Source organism: Pagrus pagrus, assembly GCF_965226575.1.
Source record: "Pagrus pagrus genome assembly, chromosome: 5".
In the NCBI taxonomy this organism is placed as follows: Eukaryota; Metazoa; Chordata; class Actinopteri; order Spariformes; family Sparidae; genus Pagrus; species Pagrus pagrus.
This window is the reverse complement of record NC_140189.1, coordinates 15,069,001-15,090,140: the sequence shown is the minus strand read 5'-3', so window position 1 is coordinate 15,090,140 and position 21,140 is coordinate 15,069,001. Positions and strand designations below refer to the sequence as shown.

At 39.4% G+C, this 21,140-nt stretch overlaps 1 protein-coding gene across 2 annotated transcripts in view; it reads right to left on the bottom strand.

The window, feature by feature from the left end:
* Nucleotides 1–2,096: 2,096 nt before the first annotated feature.
* The window catches only part of gabra2b (gamma-aminobutyric acid type A receptor subunit alpha2b), a 36,563-nt gene continuing 17,519 nt past the window's right edge, over nt 2,097–21,140 (bottom strand). For both annotated transcript variants that reach the window (XM_084353563.1, XM_084353564.1), the window contains exons 5-10: nt 20,664–20,884; nt 19,374–19,456; nt 18,351–18,494; nt 7,819–7,971; nt 6,970–7,172; nt 2,097–5,172 (exon numbers count right to left, since the gene is read on the bottom strand). In XM_084353563.1, coding sequence (XP_084209689.1) covers nt 4,867–5,172; nt 6,970–7,172; nt 7,819–7,971; nt 18,351–18,494; nt 19,374–19,456; nt 20,664–20,884 — 1,110 coding nt within the window. In that variant the 3' untranslated portion in view covers nt 2,097–4,866. The remainder of the gene's footprint in view (nt 5,173–6,969; nt 7,173–7,818; nt 7,972–18,350; nt 18,495–19,373; nt 19,457–20,663; nt 20,885–21,140) is intronic.

The following is a 21,140-nucleotide window of genomic DNA, read 5'->3' as shown; positions in this document are numbered from 1 at the left end:
TATATAATTGAAGTGAAAATAATGGCGTTTCCCCCCCTCAGTACCTTCAATGAATTGCGACTTAGTGACAGCAAATCAATACCAAGCATTATTACTACACTGGACACATAAGTCCTACCTCCTTTTCTTTGTTGTGTTATAATACAAACATAAATGGAGTACAGTAAGTGCATAGATAACTGACCAAAGAATCAGTTTTCACTTTGACAGGTCTCGTGTGATGACTGTGGAAGATGGTCAATGGACAGCACACAATATAAAAAGGCAAAAGAAAAAAAAGAAACTGGAAATGTCCCAGATGTTTTTGAAACAAACAGTACTTAATGCTTTTGTTGATCTGCACTAGATATTATTATGAGAATATGATATTTTTTAATATTTATATAAAACAGAAGAAGCACTTCAATCTGTGAAGAGGACGTCAGTCCTATGTGTGCAGTGTAGTAATTATGTTTGGTATTGATTCGGAGTCACCAGGTCACACCATATGGAAGATATTGAAAAAACTGCCATTATTTTCTGACAAAGTACTGTGAAAAAAGGAATTACACAGCAGCAATCAAATTACAAATTTACCATAATGTCTTTAAAGCTATTTTCACTAATATGGGCATTTCACTGATATTAAACACACCATGACTCCTCTTGTTTCCTTGCGTGCTCCAGTCTGACCCTCTGAATACATTTTAAATTATTATGAAGATATCTAGACACGCATGTAAGCAGCTCCGCTATTTGGTCCTCCTAGACACCTCACATCCATCAGTATTGATTTCTGTCAGGCCGCAGCCTCTGAGCGGATGAGCAGGGTCAGCAGTGGATTGAGGAGATGGAGCTCAGAGACGAGCAGACCTCACACTGGGGCCTGTGCTGTGCAACGCTTGAGTGGTGGAAAGATGAGGCCAGAAAATGAAACTTCAGCGAGCTTTGCATTACAGCTCAGTGCCACAGGGCTTTTTTGTGGGCTTTACCACACACTCGTAATGATAGTCCCTGGCAGCGTAGAAACATTGCTTGACAGCATCCTCTCCTGCTGAAGAAGGGCTGAGCTGGTTCACTCACGGTCGCATGATCTGACTGGGCTGCTGTAAAGTCATTGGGTTATTTATGTTTCAAGGGAGATGCCGGGGTCTGAGTGGACTGGCATGGCTGATATATCTCTATCAGCATAGCATGTATAACCAAAAAAATGTTTAAATGATGTGTTTGAATATAAAAACAAACATATCATTATTTGATTTTTAAAACTTTTGGTATCCCATTGTAAACAATATTACTGTAATTTTACAGTAAATTACAAAATTCACAGTAGTATACTGTAAGTATTTTACAGTAATATGGATGACAATCGCAATAATATTTCTGTTTCTACAGTAACGTAGACACAATTTTACTTTGGAGATACAGTATTTTCATGTGAAACAACATTCTGTTACTGTAATAAGCATCTGTAGTTATTTCAAACATACAAACAGTAAAGTAAAATTACAGCAATGTACTGTGTTTTTATGTTAACCCAATCATATTACTTTTTAGTATGTTAGCCTGTTAGCATGTTAGCATCTGTATCTTGTTGGACCACTTGTAAGCCTGTTTGACTGTTGTTAGTACATTTGCATGCTAGCCTTTTAGCCTGTTAGCATGTCTGTCTGTTTGAGCATGAATACCTTGTTGGACCACTTGTAGGCATGTTAGCCTATTGCTAGTATGTTAGCATGATAGCCTATTAGCCTGTTGTTAACATACTGTATGTACACTGTTGGACCACTTGTAAGCCTGTAAGCCTGTTGTTAGCATGCTGTTAGCCTTTTTGTATGTTAGCATGTGTACCTTGTTGTAAAATTACAATATACTATTGCTCAGTTACTGTATCGCACTGAACCCTCATTACAGTATTTTCTCGCAATGTACCATTTTTAGAGCGCTGCTTACATTCGAATTCACTCAGCTTACTGAAATACACTATGTTCCAAATGATTACCCATCATGCATTGCAAAAAATACTCATAGTAGTTTACTGTCAGAATCTAGTAAAATCGAGAAAAATCTAGTATCAGTCCGACTGTAGCTCAAAAACATGTCACAAACTAGATATAAAGAATTGAAATGATATGTGTTTTATTAGAAACTGTGCACTGAATCAAGCATCCACCTCGTGAACAATCATTTTATCTGGAATGTTTAAGATTCTATCAGGATGTTGGAGAAAATCTGAATTAAAAATAAATATATCCGACAACATAATTTATAGAAAAAATAAATAAATAAAATTCTAGTTTTTAAACTTCATGCAAAGTTTGATTCAACAATCAAATTAAGTTCAAATATTGTTGTGAAGCAAAAATCATATCATTGTATGAAAAAATAACAAAGTAGAGTACCATATATGGCTGCTGATATGGGGCTGAATAATGATTTGTCTTGTCGATGATACACAGCATCTGTGGCAGACATCGTGCCAAAAATAGATTTATATAATACAGTATGCTCATAAAGTACAATCACTTGTTGTCCCTGTTATTTTGTTGCTGATGGAATTGGATTACATGATATATGGCTTTTGAGTTTACGTGTAAACAATAATCAGCCTGCATAAGAACATGAGATAAAAAACTACAAATCTATGACAAATTCTTGATTAAAAATATTAATCTAGTCTCATATCCAAACTGTATCCTCTCATTTTAGGTCTATTACACAATAGATGTGCTGACAGAGGAACGTGACATGATTCACTCAGTCCTCTGTTTGCAGTCCTGCCCCTTTAATATCTGTAATTACTTCAAACTAGCTTGTGGGATCATGAATAGCTAGACATTAGATATGAATAGTCACCTGAAATTGTAATGGCAGACATGCTGATAAGTAGTGCCACAGTGCTCTCGTCTACACCAACAGATCCACTCTGTCCTCCAGAGTTACTTCCACCATGTAAGCCAATAATAAGCTGTAATAAACACGTTTGAATCATAAAGTTAATGTGCACATTTAAACTATACAATAGCAATTAGCATGTGTAACTATTTGGCGTTTAACCTTGTTTCAATGAATGAATAAGATAAAAATGTTCAACATAATTTATAAAAAGGATTATGAGTAAAGCTTATTAGTGTGCTTGTGAAGCAACATGTTATTCTTCATACTTTTATTCTTCTCATTTGTCATCTAATTACATTAGCAAGTTAGCAACTTAGCCGGCTTGCCTCATTTAGCGTCTGAATGTTATCAATAACACCTTTAAGTCAGATGCAACTGGTAGAATACAGTTATTAAAGGTTAAATATAATATTTTGAACATTAATATAGCAGCAAACAACTATTTGCTATGTAAAGATAAATGTAATGACGTCCTGAACAGAGTGCATGGAAGTCCCTGTCTGCTCTCCCCATGTTCGTTTTCAACATGGTAGCCTTGTAAGAAACTGTCCCACATCACAGCTGAACAGGAGACTAATACATGTGCCTGAAAACATTTTAATTGGGAAATATACTTGATTTGGTCTGAACTGCTAATTTCACAGTCTCTGATCTGAGACACGTGAGCCCTGATCTTAAAGCAGGACAACTTTCTGGTTGTAGAGCTAAACAGTGCACTGATATATGTTTCTGAAAAATAGTGAGAAATAGGCTAAGCAGTCACAGAATCTTGTTTCATACTTGATCACACTAACTTTACGGTTTTATCTGAGTACCGTGAGCAGTGTGTGCTCAGTTGCGCTTTCTTTTTAATTTTTTTCCAACTTTGTTATGTAAACGACACACGTATTTGTTTTGGTCAGAGTTGCTGGTGCTCTAGTGCAACATCTAGTGGCAGTGACTGTTGTGTTAATTCTTTAAGTACTTTGTAAATAAAAATAGAAAGACAGAAAAATCCTTTTCAGTATATCGATAGATTTTATAGAAAAAACTCTGCCAGTACTAAAAAAAATGACAGAATTTGTATAAACATACCATTTAAAGCTTTGTCTAATTATTAAATAATGGCACTTTGATTAAAAATCTGCTGTTTGCGATGGGCATGCATAAAAACAAGAATGACTAGATTACTGTATGAAGCATTCAGTAACTGAATGTGATAACTGTGGTTTTAACACCTCAAAAACACAGTAAGCACCTTTTGTAATTCTGTTGACTTTAGCCATTTTCAATGCAATAGATATTCTCCTGTATCTCAACTGTAGACCTTAGTCGGCAGCACAGTGTTGCATGCACAAGCACACTAATATCTGTATTTTTTTTTTGTACAATGTTTTGGCTCAGAGTGTTTCAATAATTCTGGAGGTCAGAGTTTGATTACAGCCCCATACCTGCAGTCACAGATAATAAAACAACTTTTACACTGTAACAATATTATACAAGTGTGTTTTTGCATTGGCTTGGACAGAAAAAAGAGTCAGGCCACTCAGGTGGCAAAGGAAGTAAGAAATATGATATAATCAGTCCCGTTCACTCAAAAGAAAAATATATACTGTAATATCAAGAGAGTGGGCATTACCAGCAAAATTCAACACATTTAGAAGTAATCTTAAATAAAATGTATGTGTTAATGTTTATGTGTTTACTCTTCATTTGAATCATATGTACAGTGGCCACGTACTGTAACTGGAAACATACTTTCAAGGAGATATGCACTCTAATCAAAGTAATCACACAATATGTCACCATGAAACCATGAATATAAATATACATACACATTTACAAAAAGCCAGGCTTTTCAAAAGTGCTGCAGACGGTGTAGAAAACAGGCGGAGATAGAGGATCACACTGCAATCCAGGACTTCACTCTGCAAAGGTATGTGTACACAGTTGCTGGAGGTATTTGGTTCGTCTCGTAGTCCCCAGACCAGAACCTATTAAAAGTGGTCTCTAATTAGAGGGGACCATATCCTTTATAACGGGTTCTCTGTTTAAGTAAGTGGCCCAGTAGACGAGGTTGAAGCTGCCAAAGAGAACTGGAAACAAAATCCTTGACATCCGGTCAATTTTGCTGACGCTGTTGAACGTCTTCTTGCTATCTGGGGCTTTGCCGTCTTTGGGCTTGTTGGGATCCAAAGTTCCACCTTTGGCAATAGTTGGAAGTGTGCCGGAGTCCTTGGTGATATTAGGCGCGTAGTTGGCCACTGCTACAGCGTAGGCATTATTCTTCTTCATGACAGATGCCCTCTCTTTTTTCTGTTGAAAGACCACAAGGATTAGATGTAAAAAAAATGTTTTTTAAAAAAAGCTTAAAAACACAGAAGCAACCCTGAGACTCGCGCCTGTCACCATCTACCCATAAATACATGTAAATGAAGGAGGCAATGGAAAAGCTCTGGTGATGGATCAGCACATATTGCTCTGTCAGAAAGATGGTCAGCAAGGACCAAATATGTTAACAGCTTGACAGGGATGCACTGTTACTTTCTACAGTTTTCCCAGTTTGTATTTTTTCAGCCTTCAAATACAGTAAGCAGGAGGAGGGAATATAGTAGTAGGTCAACATGCTGGTTCATTTAGGTTGAATAACAATTCTCTTGGGGTGGAGACACACTGGCGAAAACGGCAGTCTTCCCATTCATTTGAATGTGGGTAATGCTTTTATGCTGTAGTGATGTGGACCACAGGGGTTGATGAAAACAAATGCTGGGGCCCTGTGGTGAAAAGTTGAACAGAAATAACTTTTGGAGAAACCCGACCCGCTCATGCTGTGGTGGACAATCACTTGGATGATCTCAGGGGGATGGAGAGGGATGGCAGGATAACAAGGGGGACACATTTTGGTCATTTTGGTCCCTGTCATGGTCCTGAGTTTTAGTTAAGGGATTTCCTGCTTTATGTTGAAAGCCTCTCCTTGTGTCATGTTTTACTTCCACTTCCTGTCTTTGTCTTTTTCCTTCCTTTTTTCTGTGTACACCTGTGTTTCTTGTGTCTGTTCCAGGACCCTGCATTTGCTCCTCTTGTGTTGTCCGTGTTCCTGCTTTTGTTCCCAGTGGTTTTCTGGTTTGTTCAGATTTTTTAATTAAACTTATTTTTATTTAAGGATTTTCCTTTGCCTGCCTCTTTTACACCTGCCTTTTTATTGCTTTAGTGGCCACGGTATTAAAATTTGCTTTTTGTTTCGTTACCTGCATGTTTCTGTGTCGTGAGTTTGGGTCCTTTTTGATCGAACATAACAGTCCCATTGTGTCTCCCCTCAAATTGCCTACCAATGCTGTAGGTCATCATGAATAGTGATTACACAGGCCTCTCATAAAGTTAAGGGAATTAAAAAGCTAGTTTATAGTTAGTTAAATTAGTAAGATCACATTATGGCAATAATGTAACAATTTTGAGCACTGAATGATCAAAGATTTCTTTCACAAAATGTTGATCCAGTCTACCTAATGTGCTTGAATATTTTCTTCTTCTCTATATCTGCAGGTTTTACAGCCTATTCTTGCTCTCTGCCCGGTTACTACATTTGGCTCTAATGTCTGTCATGTCAGCAGTTGAAGGGTTAAGAGAATCGTGCATTGATGGCATTCGGAGGTTTAAATCTAATATCTCTGCAATACTAATTAGTGGTGTTGTTCTGTCAAACTTACAGTCCCTCAGGATTACATATTATACATGGTCCTATGTTCTCATGGCTTTAAATACAGACTCAGTGATGGGGAGCAGAAATCATCATGCGTCCTCTTGCAATACTAATTAGTCATGTTTGCTTTTTTCTATCTTGGTAAGAGACCATTTTTGTCGACCTACTAACTTTATTTCATATTTTCATTTAATAATTACTGATCAGATCTTTGTCATTTAGGTTTACCTGTTAGCAAATTAGCTCTCAAAAATATCTGTAGCACTTAATGGAGGGTTTAAACAGCCATTATCTTCCCTCTCCCTCTAACAAAAGTTTCCTAAGTGTTGCCTTCTTCAACATACGGTTACAATGCTAATGTCCTCTCTCTGAAAATGGAGCCTGTCAAAAAGACGTGTTTTTCTCCTCATTACCTTGTCAGTCACAACACTCTTTCCATCCCAGGCCCAGCCACGCTTTGTGAAGTAATTGACAGTGGCAAACTCAATCAAAGCGGAGAAGACAAAGGCGTAGCAGACAGCGATGAACCAGTCCATGGCGGTGGCGTAGGCGACCTTGGGAAGGGAGTTCCTCGCACTTATACTCAGTGTGGTCATGGTGAGAACGGTAGTTACACCTGGAAATACACACACACATAAAGGATGATCATTAGGAGAGGGTTTTTCTTTTTTTAGGAGAGGGTTTCAGACTATAGAATCTACTGTTTTACTCTTTTCAGGGTGTTAGTCATTACTGTCCTTTGTATCTTTACAGTGTAAGGTTACTGTTAGCCTCCTCTACCCTGATAACCACTGACCTTCAGTAATGTTTTAACTGCTCAGCAGGTTTGGTACGTCTGGCCAAAGGACACAGTTTGTTCTTTATGTCTGGGCCCGTTATCTTTTTCTTTTTTTTTAGAGCAAACCAGTCTTAGGTCACTGTTATTAGTTCCACTTGGCTTTACAAACAAGTCCAACAATAGCTTATCCAACTGGATTTAAAAAACACTGAAGCCTCTTTCCTCTTTATCCTGTTTTCTTTTTCTTTCAACCATTTGTCATCAACTTTAAGTCCTTCACTGTTTTCTCTGACAAAGGCAATTTTGACAGAGTGAATACCTCACATCATAATGAGTGTGAGATCCGGCATTCATTAACCTAAATGACATTAACACCACAAGAAGTGGGTTATTTTATTAAGATACAGGTTAATTGTCTATTTGAAATGTACCTTTGTAAGGAAGAAGAAGAAGTAAAGAAGGGTGACCAAAGGCAGACACTTACCAAACACAGTCCTAGCCGGCACTGATTCTCTATTCAACCAGAAAGACACTTGGGAAAGAATGACCGTCATGATACAGGGAAGGTACGTCTGAATGACAAAGTAGCCGATCTTCCTCTTCAGATGGAAATGAGCCGTCATCACTGTGTATTCACCTGTGGAGACAAGAATCAGGGTCACTGCAACGCCACTGAAGCTACTTCTAGTCTTCAACTCAGCATTCAATACAGTCTGCTTTCAGAACCAACAGATCAACAGAGAATGCCATATCTACTGCCCTCCACTCAGTCCTCACGCACCTGGAGAATTAGACTTCCTCACAAACAGACCCCAGACCCTTCGAATTACAGACTACAATTGTGGTCAACACCAGAGCCCCCCAGGGCTGTGTGCTCAGCCCCCTCCTGTTCACACTGCACACACATGACTGCACTCCCAGACATCATACAACTCTATAGTGAAATATGCGGATGACACCACCATCACTGGCTGCATTGCAAAACCACAAAGAGCATTCATATGGGTAGGAAATCAACAACCTTGTAGAGTGGTAATCAGAGAGCAATCTAGTGCTCAACATCAGCAAAACCAAGGAGCTGATTGTTGATTTTAGAAAAAAAGAGGCAAAGACACACACCCCTGTCTACATCAGTAGAGCTGAGGTGGACCATCACTGGTCTTCACACATCACCACCCTGGTTAAAAAAAGAGGTGCAATAGAAAGCGTTGTGACCGGGCCTGGGCACGGTTGCCTTTTGTACATACGTCATCATGTATCCGCTGCTGTACCACCAGACTACAGAGCAGCTTCTCTCCTCTTGCAGTAATTTCCACTTTGAAAATATAACAGTCCACCCTCCGATATAGGATTATTATGTAAATACTACTTATTATATAAAGTTTTTAAAAATGTCCTGGATTTAATTTCCACTCACTTTGGTGATCCCCTGTGTTATGTTCCTTGCCACTGCTAACTGCTGCTAATTTATAAAGAATGTGCTTTTGCTTGGAGAAGAAATACACACCACACACACACATATTTACTGCTCCACTTGTCACAGTAATACTTTAATTAAAAAAAGAGTACAAATTAAATGAACTTAATGAGATGTTGTAAATCTCTAATGAACCATACGGTTAAATTAGCCTGAAAACAATGATTTGTTAAAATTAGAGGCAAAATTGTTATTATTTAAGAAGACTCCACCCTCACAAAACATACACGTGATTTATGATTTAGATATTTTAAAAATGATCAATCACAATAAAGATAAAAAGTAGAACAGAGATGCTATGTAGATGTCAGTGAAATGGCCATGATAGTTGTGTGCAAAAGTGTTTGAAGTTGACAACGTTGTGTCACTATTAGAGCTGATTTCTCTTTCTTCTTTAACGATGCAACTGCATCCCCATGCCTTCCTTTGTGCTTCACACTCATGTAATTTATATCAATAGAGCATTATATTTTTATGTGAAGGCTGTAGCACATGCAGCTTTAAGATGCCAAAGCACTCTAAGACAAAGATTAGACAGTACACATTTGATCAAATAATCCATCCATACATAGAAAAGCAGGCAGCATGATTTCCTAGCCACCGAGCAAAGCCTAATAGCTGACAAGGCCGTGAAACAGTGCCAATGCTGCAGCAGCAGGCAGGCCTTCCAAATGGAAGATATCTCAAAGAGAAGCCAAGATTAGACATGAGAAGAAAAAGATGTGTTACCCATGGCAACACAACAGAGAAACATAGCTCATTTGCTGCGATTCTGCAACGAAGGCCTTGATACACACTGCCGCTTGGCAAGAGGAAAGTCCTTTTCAGCAGGAGGAAGGGGGGAGGGGGTATCAATTCCAAGGACTAATCCCAAAAGATTTTTTATTCCCCCCATTTTTTTTATAGCGCTGTAGTTGTATCGCCTGCGTTTCTAGCAGTTATGTGACGACTAATTCTCCTTCTGTCACCCTACACACAAACACACACACACACACACACACACACACACACACACACACACACACACACACACTCAGGCACTGGAATTTAGCGGAGGCATTCTCAGTACCCTATGGAGCTCTATATCTTCTGTAATTTAATTTGCATGCCAGCCTCGGTGCCTGTGTTGTGGATGGGGGAGGAGGAGGTACAGGCGAGGAATTCACTGGATGTGGCTGAATTTTCTCTTGAGAAACCTGTGATCGCTTCACTGAGAGGGAAGACAGTAATTATAGCATGAAGATAATAATCACGTCATGTTTCCTACAGATGTAGGAAACAAGGCTCCTGCTGACACCACGGGAATACCTCACTCATACAGGACATGCTGTACGGCATCAGCTGCCCGAAAGAGGGTACAGACTCTCATGCAAGACACAACATGCTTCAAGGGGATTTATCACTAGGAGATACCTGTTCATTTTTAAAGAGGCTTGTTTTTGTGACCAACAAACACCAACACCAAGTGATCTACATGGAAAGGGTTTACTTTTAAATACAGGCCTTTTCTGAAAGGCACAATGAAACAATGACAGTGGGCTACCATGCAGGTTCCTGGCCTGGACATCGGGAGGAGTTGTCCACTGACACCCCAACAAGTAGACAGGACAGGAGGGATCAAACTACAAACCATGTCAACAATTCACAGCTCTAAGGATCCAGCACTGCCCATAATACAACACCAAGCATTTTCAATAGAGGGTCTAATACACATGTTTTCAAACTCTACGACCCATTCGAAAACTTTCCGTTCAACCGTCTCCAAAGCCATGCCAACATTACCTTGATGACATCATCAGAGTAATTTTTTGAGAATTTAAAAAGCTCTTCCAGATTTAGAGAAGACATCATACAGCTGTTTTCACAGGCTGAGTAGTGCTCCTCATTAAGAGTAAATTGATTTTGAGGTTTAAAATGGATGGAGGGCCCCTTTTACAGAGCTTAAAGCTGCATTGATCCATTTTTGGCCACTAGAGGGCAAAAAAACCAAACATCTTATAACGTTATTATGGCGGACACATTTAACAGTGACAGAGCATAGTTATCATCCCATGGTCAGTGGAGCTGCAAGGAAGCATGCACGCTGGCCTCAGTGGTAAGGTCCCTCCCCACAGCTCTAGAGAATGTTTTAACATCTTTCAGCCATTGTTTTGGATTTCTTCCCTCAACCTTACTGTCTTTCTTCACTGTCCACGCATTTTTGACTTCAACAGGCAGCTGTTTGAAGTGGAAATGATCCAGAGCCATTTCCAACTGTAAGATATCTGCCCAGCACTCAATAACAAGCAGACAAAGTTAGCAACTAGCTTATGAACATAATGGAGCAATCGAGGAGCAGACTTTGAGACGATCTCTGCCCACGGCATCTTTCGACCATCCAACCTGACATGCCAGATTGCCCCAGGGAGGAGAAGGGAGGGATCCAGGATGGGAGTCATGCTAATCCAGCTTCGATTTAAGGTTGCTCTTGGCTAATGTCTGGTTGCAGGAAAATGAAACGGACAAATGGTCAAACAACAGGAAATTGGAGACTGTTGTGATCACGTGTTTACAGACCTGTCTCCACCACAACATCCTGGATCAAGCTGTCACACTCGAGGGGCGGACCATGTTCCAGGCCGACAGAGGGTAGGACTACAGCGGGATGAGGACAGGTGGACTCTGTGTTTACATCACTAATGCTTGGGGCTCATATGTAGTCTAAGTCAATGGACAGTGTTTCCCTGATGTTGAACTTTTATATGAAGATGCTGATTGCACTATCATCACCATCTTGTTGCTGCTATTCAAATTCACCTCAATGCAAATTTAAAAAACCCATTATGTGTTTATGTATATAAATAAGCGTATATATGTTCGATGTTTGTACAACATGGAGTAACAAACTTTTATTCTGTGTTGTATAATGACAATTAAATTACCATGAACCTAGATTTAGCAGATAAAGAGTAAAATACTTCAATCACATGCTAACAGGGCTAACAGAGAAACCAAATACTGGACTTAAATTTGTTAGGTGTCCAGAAACGTGATTCTAAATGAATGTTGATGTTGCTTCATACTTGATGGAAAATAAAATAAAAAAGGGCCGCTGTTTGCTAACAAAGTTTGCGTATGAAGAGTTCTGTGTTTGTAGCTTGTTTTTGCTGCCTCGATGTGGCCAAAAATCTGTGAATATTACATTAACATACATTATAAAAAAGTTACAATGACCTTACTGCAAGAAAATCGTTTACTACGCATTGTGTATGAAGTAAAATACTGCATCTAATTCTGTTTATTCGTGTGTTTATATGTCTCATGTATGCACTCAGACAGCAAACAAAACAAGTGAGATTCATGGAAATTGGCACAGCATTTGTAAGTGCTTTTCAGTAAAAACTCGAACATGACTGTGTGACAGATAATGTATGGCTGAATAGTGGGATTTTTGTAACGCTCTGTTGGTATGTTCAGAGGCCGCTTATGCAAGATGTCCGTCTCTGTGAAGCCTGAGAGCACATTCATTCGTGCCAAATGACCTAGTTTGGAAGTACGCTACACCAAACACTGACACGCTAGTAATGAATGATTAATTTAAAGTCAGCCAATCACATAATGTGGAGTGACTAGTTAAACAAGAGAAACAGTCACTGGCAGGCATTCTGCCTTCTACCGAGGCATCATACACCACTTAACCTAGATAGGAGCATTTAGTGCATGAAAGGATATTCTTACTCAATGAAACTGAAGCAGGGACTCCCTTGATAGTGGAATGCAGTCACTGGGGAAATACTCTATACTGGTAATTGATACCTATAGGGAGTAGTGGTGGAGCATTTTGCCCAGAGACGCATTCTGTTTTTTTGTGACAGATGCATTTTTTTCTGCGTGCAGTCTGAAACTAAATCATAGCCTGTTTACAGTGCCTGCATTTGATTTAAGAGATCCCTTTAGATCAAATGTAAGATTTGTTTAATCTATTTTATTACTCTGTTATCAGGATAAAGATCATATTAATAGCACAGGCATGTCACACATCATTTCAATAAATGTGGTCTTTGCCTGTGAAATAAGAAAGCAGGTCTAGAGTTGACACTTTTTATAACGCTTTTACCCAAACTATCCCAAAATCTTCTAGTTCCAAGAATAAAAACTGGAGCAGCCCGAGAGCAGATTATTATTCCCTGTTCATGCTCAGGAACATAAATAAGACGTCTAACTCCACAGTGATGCTTTGCAATACACCCACTCTTGCCTTAACTTTACAGTCAAAGACTGGAGGCTATAACCCCAAGGTCGATATCCTCCACCAGGAACAAACTTTTCAAGCTATTTCACGATCATCAAATGTAACTCATTCTTTACATTCTCCAAAGCCCTGATACTCATAATTCACATTTCCACCACAGGACAGACTCCCTCCACTCTTCTGTCCATTCCTGTGCTTTTGCATGTTTTTGCCTTTTTATTACAAATGATGTATACTTTTGGCATTAGTGCTGATCGTTTTCAAAAAGCAAATTTCAAGTTTCTGCAAGCTGATTTTCACACAGCAGTGACACAAACTGATAAAAATGGCTGTTTTTGAAGACAAGAAACCTCTTCATCAATTCAAAAAGACTGGTGGTAGATGGAAGATGGTTTTCAGTAATGTTATGCATGCTCCATTTAGACAAAATGTACTAAAAATGCAAAAAAGTTAAAAAAAACAACAACACTGGTCTCCCAGTAATTACAGCACACCTACACATTTCTCACCAGCATTATGATCACTGCTATCGTCGTCCTGCAAGAACAGTTTTTCAAAGGCTTCTTCCATCATGTTTTCCTCTACTGAGTAGTATCGCTAAAATTAGATCAGCGCTGTCACTCAGTCAAACAAAATCTTCTCATCCACCACAACACCTTTTTTTTTTTTTTAAACTTAAAAATGCTGCAGCAAGGATCTTACCGCTAATTTTAGTATTAGTATGATTACCAGGCATCCTTAGTCTGGTTCCCAATTAGTTTTAGGCAGCCAGTCCTCACTTTCTCAGTTTCTCTCTTTCTTTAACATTGTGAGATGTGGGTGTTTTTTGTTTTGTTTTGTTTTTTTTACATTTCTGTCAGTTTCTCAGGGAATAATGCATGGATCTTGATGACATAAATCGAGAGTATTTAGCTGCCACCTATGAGTGAATACAGTTGATGTGGATTTCAGATTGGGTGAGATTTAACTATGGCTGAGCAGTTATGGGTGGTTTGAAATTTAGAGTTATACAGGGCTAATGAGTTTGATATTGAATTAGGCTTGATTGAAGGGGACTGTTGGGCCTTGGCAGAGGTATGCGCTCTACTGGGTGCCATTCAAGTTTTAGAAATGGATTCTCAATTCAACTGGTGTGAGGTTGCTCCTTGCTACACCTCAGACCTTTTACCCATTATCACCCAGGCCATGACAAACAGCACTCTGTCTAACTCTAGTAGTCACCTGGGTTTTTCTTACGATCCCTAAACCCCTAAAATAAAGCAGTGTCTGCTGGTGACCCTCTTGTCACAGCTTGTATATAAGCAGACCATACTAACCATTCGGTATTTCTCAAGAAAAAAGAAAGAAAGCAAAACAAAACTGAATGAACGGATTTGTTTTGTACGTAACTGAACAATGTTGTTTGTCCCTTATAGTCATATTTGAAACCACCACATTTATCTGGTGAACCCTCCACTGCTTTCGCCTCTGAAGCCTCGGTATTTCTCATGTTTCTTTTTAAAGCCTGCTTGGTGACTTCTGTATCAAAAACTGCTATATAAGTACTTTATGATTAGTTTATGCTTGTGTTACCATGGCAACATGAATTGTCACCATGGCAACCCGCCTTGTGATATACTGTGCGTGTCTGTTGAAATTGGCTCATTTGTCGGGTGTATTTTGAGGGCCTTCAGGATCAGTTAATCTTATTGCTTACACTCACGTTATTATTATTATTTATTATTATCATTATTACTGTATTATCCCTAATAATGACACAGTATCTCTTTTGCAGTTATGCAGCATGTTAACTACTTATAACATGACATTGTCCCTCTTTCACCCTCTGCTGTGTCAGTTAAGCAACCGAACCACAGAAATCACATCCCACTGCACTGATCTGGCGTCCTATTTAAAGATATTCACATTCACTCTGTATGCTGACGTGTGCCCGCTGCTGTTACTGCTGCTCCACTCCACCCAGCCTCCACCTGCTTTGGTTCTGCTCTGTTTGTGCGCTCCCTGGAGGGCGTTTATTTCTAAGTTAATAACCATTGGAGGGATTATTTGCAATGGTCCCTGCATGTTATTTATCACTGTGCTAAGTATTTCATTCTGCTCCGGTGTATTGCCACAGCAGGTTGCCTTACGGAGGGCAGAGCCATATTGCAGAGTCGGTTTGTATTTCCATTTTTATTTGCTGTGTGACATGATAGTTCCCAACAGAATTAAACTTAAAACATGGGAAATAAATGGTAAACAACACAAGGTGGATGACAAATGTCTTCTTCTAAGCAGCTCCAGCAGCTGTCTTATTTCAGATGCTGTGGCGTGACCTCAAAGGATCTTGTCAAATGTTAATATATATGTGTTTTATTTCAATTACTTCAATGAGGTGGAAGTGTTTCCTTTTCTTTACATGCAGAAAACCAGAGACCAAGAACAAATCGCGCTGCAGTCTGGCCTTATTCTCTCTCTAACGGCTCCCTGTATTTATTGCAAATTCTTTTTCCCAACTTACAATGTATTACATAGCCTTCATCAGTGATTTGCTTGCTGCCATCATATAATCTCCAGTCACTGGGTGTCAGATTCCCTGTCACTCCCAGCATGCAAAGGAAAACAGCTGCCAACCTTCATCCCTCCCTCTCGTCTCTCAACAAGAAGCCTGTTAGCCTCACAGTGTCTCAGTATTTAAATCCAGACTCAAGGCCCGTTTATTCACCACAATTTACATCCAATTTCAAATCTCATCTCTCAAGCTTTTTCTCCTCAGTGTCTATTGGAGCTATTTCTCCTGTCCCTCCCATCTTCACACATACAGAAACATGTATGGACTTGTGTTTGCACACTGAAGTTCTCGCCCCGTTTCTTGTTTGCATGAAATGTGTTGGTTCTATTTTTATCCCTCATTATCTCCTGTTTTTATTCTATAGCCTATATTCCTATGTATTTCTGTGCTTTGTTTGCTGTATTCACTTTGTGAACAATATGCTTGTTGAAAGCGTTTTATAAATAAATTAAACGTGACAACTGATCGTCTTGGAAATAACATCTTTCTATTTCTGTACATGCACCTGACAGAGTCAGCATGGCTTCAAAACAACATGCTTATGGATTTGGGCATTACGACAAGGAGAATTTAACTTAACCCTGTTTAGCTGATTACAAACTGGACTAGCAGTTAGATTCATGCTTCTTGTTTAACCAAACCATAACAGAAGCAAAGCAACTGCTAAGCTATTAGCTTAGTGAACATAATGCTAGCATTCAGGAAAAGCTTCCAAAACGTGGGAAAACCTGTGACCTCACAAAAATGCAGTCAGTTATAAAATTCTTCTTAGTCTTGGAAGTAACGCTTGGTCACTCAAGTTCCTAGTGTAAGTAGTGAAATTTAGCTACTCAGCCAAGTATGCTAACAATTGGCATTCACGGAAAAGAAGTTAATCAATTCTGCACACTTTTGGTTGCTCATGTATTTTTGGAAAGAGCAAGAAGAGCTACAACACCCTCCAAACTCTTTCTATGCCATCTCTTTTACTGTCCCGCCTGCACACAGCTACAGCACGTGGTAAAATCCAAAGCTAGTCAGGTCTTTCCGTGCCAACTGTAGCTCAGTTGCACAGCGATGACTGGACAAATTCTGTTCAGAGAAGGGGTTTAACGCATAAAATTAAGAAAAAAGCCCTTAAAAACATTTTTTACAAGCTTTTCACTTCAAGTCCACGTTTTAAAACTTTCATCTAGACTTAATTATCCTGCCCACTAACCAGCTTGTCACTGTTCGATTCACGTGCTGCAGGTCTATTTGAGTGAAATGCCACATTTTCAATGCACATCAAGTTATCACTTTCTGGGGCAAGACCATGTCACTTTTAAAAGATGTTCCTGTGTGTTTGGGCACAAAATAAGACTCTTAAATCACTGAAGAACCCAGCAGCTGTTCTGCTGAAGTTCCTCTCTTAGCGTCTCTGATAGCTTCACAGACAGATGTGCTTCTTTATGTGTAATTCTGCACCAACATCTGCTTTTATTGACACCCACTTCAAATCCATCCAAAGGAAACTGCAGTGAATTTGAATATTTGCCCATATTTGTTTCCCCGAGGGGGGTTTATAACGTGAAGAGGCTTGTCGCAGCATCAGCTCACCTGTCATGCTGCTTCTAGGTCTCCAGGCCATGCTGAATGCAGATTAACAAAATACAGAACAAAGTAGGGAATTCAAGATGCATGACTGCCAAATCCCTGTTTTGTTGAATCTTTGTCATGCAGAGGAAGCCAGAACAAATGTTTCTCTGCATTTTTCAAGCCAAATAAAGTGAGTAACAAAAAGACAAAACTTAGCAAGCGTTTCATAGCGAGCTACGGACGCCTCCTGCTACATGTAGGAGGTGGACAAGTTCAACATCCACCCAAACGGGCGGAAAATTTCCACAGTTTGATTTTCACACTGAGACAGTTTGGAATTGAGATAATAAAGATATCTAGATTTCTCATTACACAAAAACAAACAGGTCAGAGCTGTAGACACCATCACAGGTTTCAGGTTAATGTCTTGTTTTGTACAATTTGCTAGTAAATGAAAATCCCAAATCCAGGTTTCTTTTCTATGTCAGAGATTTTCTAAGCTGGAGGAACATTTAAAGGTGCAATATGTAAGAATTGGCCAACTGCTGTAGTCATAATCCAAGCAAATAGAGGGCAGCTTATCACCAGAGTAACAGCTAACTGCTGCTGGTTACATGCTGGCATTCCGACATCCCAAAAATCCGACATATCGCCATTATCCGCAACCCATAACCCATAACCCTAACCCTTTTAAAAGATGTGTCAGAATGGCAAGACATTTAAAAAAGAAATAAATACCACCATTCCGACCTTACGAGGCAAAAAATGTCAGAATGATGGGATGTTTCATTAAAGGTTTAAGTGTTGCCATTTCGACAATTAGGGCCTAATGTCGGAATGGCGGTTGCCTCCCACTGCTGTAAACTGGAGCTGCTGTTAGCTAATTAGCTTGGTTAGCCGTGCATCTAGTGGTCTGAACTGGGAGCTCAGAGCAATGGAGGAGTGCTGATGTTTACAATGATAGCACAGGAGCTTTGGACTAGGGACAGGCCAGGGCTAGCTTGTTAGCATGCTAACTTCAGTAGATATACTCTGCAACAGAATACATAGACATCGTGAAGTTAAAACTGCTTTTTCTTCACATTCTGTTGATACGTTTAGTTCATTTTTTAAAAATAAAATTCAACTAAAATTCTTACTTATTGCTCTTTTAATGAGGACAGACGTCAGCTGGAGGTTGAGGAGTCATTTAGTTCTTACCTGTACTAGATTTGATGGTTTCCTGCCCGACTGTTTGTCCAAGAAGGTCATACTGGTTTAGGCGGGAGCTTTCTCCTTCCACCACCACAGAGTCGGAGGCATTTCGAGTCCAAGCATAAGTCACTTCTGAGATTGTGTAGGCATCTGAAAAAAGAGAAGAGGATAAACCCATAGGGGATAAATCTGGGGCAACCGCAGCTATTGATGATTTTTTCGAGAAATTATTTCAGTGACCCAAATGAAAAGCCCCCCACTACATTGTGTTTGGTGCTGGGTTTCTAGAAAAGAAAAATGCTGTCGAGAGGAAAAATCTCTCAGTAGCTGAAGATTCATAAAGCCAACAAGCAACTGATGCGCAGTGACATTTGACCTTTTCAATCAGTCACAGCATTCACTGAATGTGAAATCTGAAAGCTTGTCTGTTGACCTAAGAACGGCTGATGAAACAGAAAAACAGATTTATTTCCCTCAATATAGAATTACTGAAATGTTCTGCCAATCATGTTGTGCTACTGTATTCGTCTAACAAATGGGATTAATGTAAACTACTGTAGGTCATTACATAAATGCATTGAAAGTAAATGGGATGTTTGAATAATGTGAGAAGTCAAGGCATTTCGGACTTGACCCACCATGTTCTGATACTTAATAATCAATTGTTTTTAAACCAAGCAGCTTAAAGCAAAACATCTTCATCCAAATGTAAAGAAGCCATGGCAACAATGTAGTGATTAAATAGAGTCAAAGTCACAAAATGAAATATTTGGATGGGTTTAACATTCTTTTGCCCACATTTTCCAGTGCTCAGTGCTTTATTATCTGTCACTTATTCTATATCTGTTTAATAGCTGCACATGGTTAAAATTTGTGGGGCAACTGCGAGAAAACTGAGCCATGCAGTCCAGCTTCACTCGACTCTCAGGCTGCTCATTTGCCAAAGAACCAGTGAGGAGAAGAAATAGAAAAAAACATAGCATTTTAGTTAAAGGTCCCTCAGGCGCTATCATCATCAGAGTTACTCACAGCTGCCAAATTTTAGTGGACAGGAATGAAAGTCCATGGGGAAATCCTCCAGATGCATTGGGCACTCTGCATGCACAGTTAACCTGCATCCAATTCACAGAAAATTAAGGAGACTTTGCAAATGCATGAAAAGTAAACAGCACAGATTAGGCACGGTCTCAAAAAAAAAGACAAAAAACTAAAAAAAAAAACTAAAAAAAACACAAGCCTCATGCACTATTCAAGACACTTCCCATCTGTAATGCCTTGAATCTAAAATAATTCACCTTAACCATAATCAGCAGAGCAAAGTAAACAAGGTGCTGCAGAGACCAGCAGAAATCCAACGACTCGTGTGTTTACGGTGAGATTGTAGGTTAGCTCTTTATAAGAAACTGCATTGTATGCAAGTATTCAACACTATTCAACCTCTGTGATAATAACTTGCAATTGTTTATCATTCAAATTGATTTTCTTGAAATGCATGTTAACAAAAAGATGCTAAAGTTGCAGAAAATAGAATGCATGAAGAAGACGTTTCAACAAATGCTGAATCTGTATCACTACTGATTGTACTTCTGTAAGGCTATCACACGCGTTAGCAAGGTAAGTGTTCTGTTCAAGTCTTTCCCCTTTAAGGAACAGTTTGAGGTATACATCATTCACTTTCTTGCAGATAGTTTGCTGATGAGATTGATACCACTCACAAATTTGTATGCTAAAGATGAAGCTACAGCCAGCAGTTTGTTAGCTTAGCTTAGCCCTAACTCATGCTTGACGTCATGTCATGCCACACCATGCCACGTCCAAAAAAATGTTTTCTCCTAAGCTTACATAGTGAAATAAGTTCAAGTTAGCGGAGGGCTAAACTGTTAGATTTTTGAAGTTAGCTGCTTGACCGCAGAAGTCTCTAGTGTCTCACATTCACTAATTAAGATGTTGTATCTTCGTACAAAAATTACACCAAGTTTTGGTTACAGGGCTTAAGCGCCCTATTAAGCTAACGGACAGTTGGCATAAGCTAGCCAGCAGCTTGTTAGCTTAGCTTAGCTGAAACCGGGCCCCTACATACTGCCCCAGGCATTGAAGTCAATTTTACAAAAGGGGCTATTAAGCTAATGGACTGCTAGCACTAGCTTGATATTTAACGTATAAACAAGAGGGTGGTCTCAAACTTCTCAGCTTACGCTTAGCAAGAGTGCTAATAAGCATATTATCTACAGTGTCAAGCTAGTCCTTGGAATCCATCTCAACACATTTGCATGAACTTTGTGACTTTTTCCTCAGACGTGCTTCTTGGACTTGAATTACCTCATGGTGTACAGCAGAGTCCCATCGTCTTTGATCCGCAGCAGTTTATTAGGCATGGTCATGTTATGAGCCACAGACTTCTTCCCATTGTGGAAGAAGGTGTCCGGAGTCCAGATTTTACTCGCCATCAGGTTGTTGAGGGGCAAAATATTCATCGGTCCATGAAATTTCAACCTCTCATCCTTCCAGCTTTGGCGGAAGAAAACGTCTATGGTGTACTCCTGTGGACAGAGGGGATGTACTGTATGAGTAAATAGATACGACTATATTATTGCTTTATTATATGATTCAACTTTCCACTTTTATGAAAATGAGCCCCATTTCTCCTGCAAAAAATGTTAAATAAAACACAGGGCACTCTCCACTGCCCTGTTGATCGGAGCCTACAAGCAGCAGCTCTTCACGACTGACTTCACCTGCCACTTTAAAACTGGGCACTGTATGGCTCTCTCTATTTATCAAGGCTCCATCAAGGTG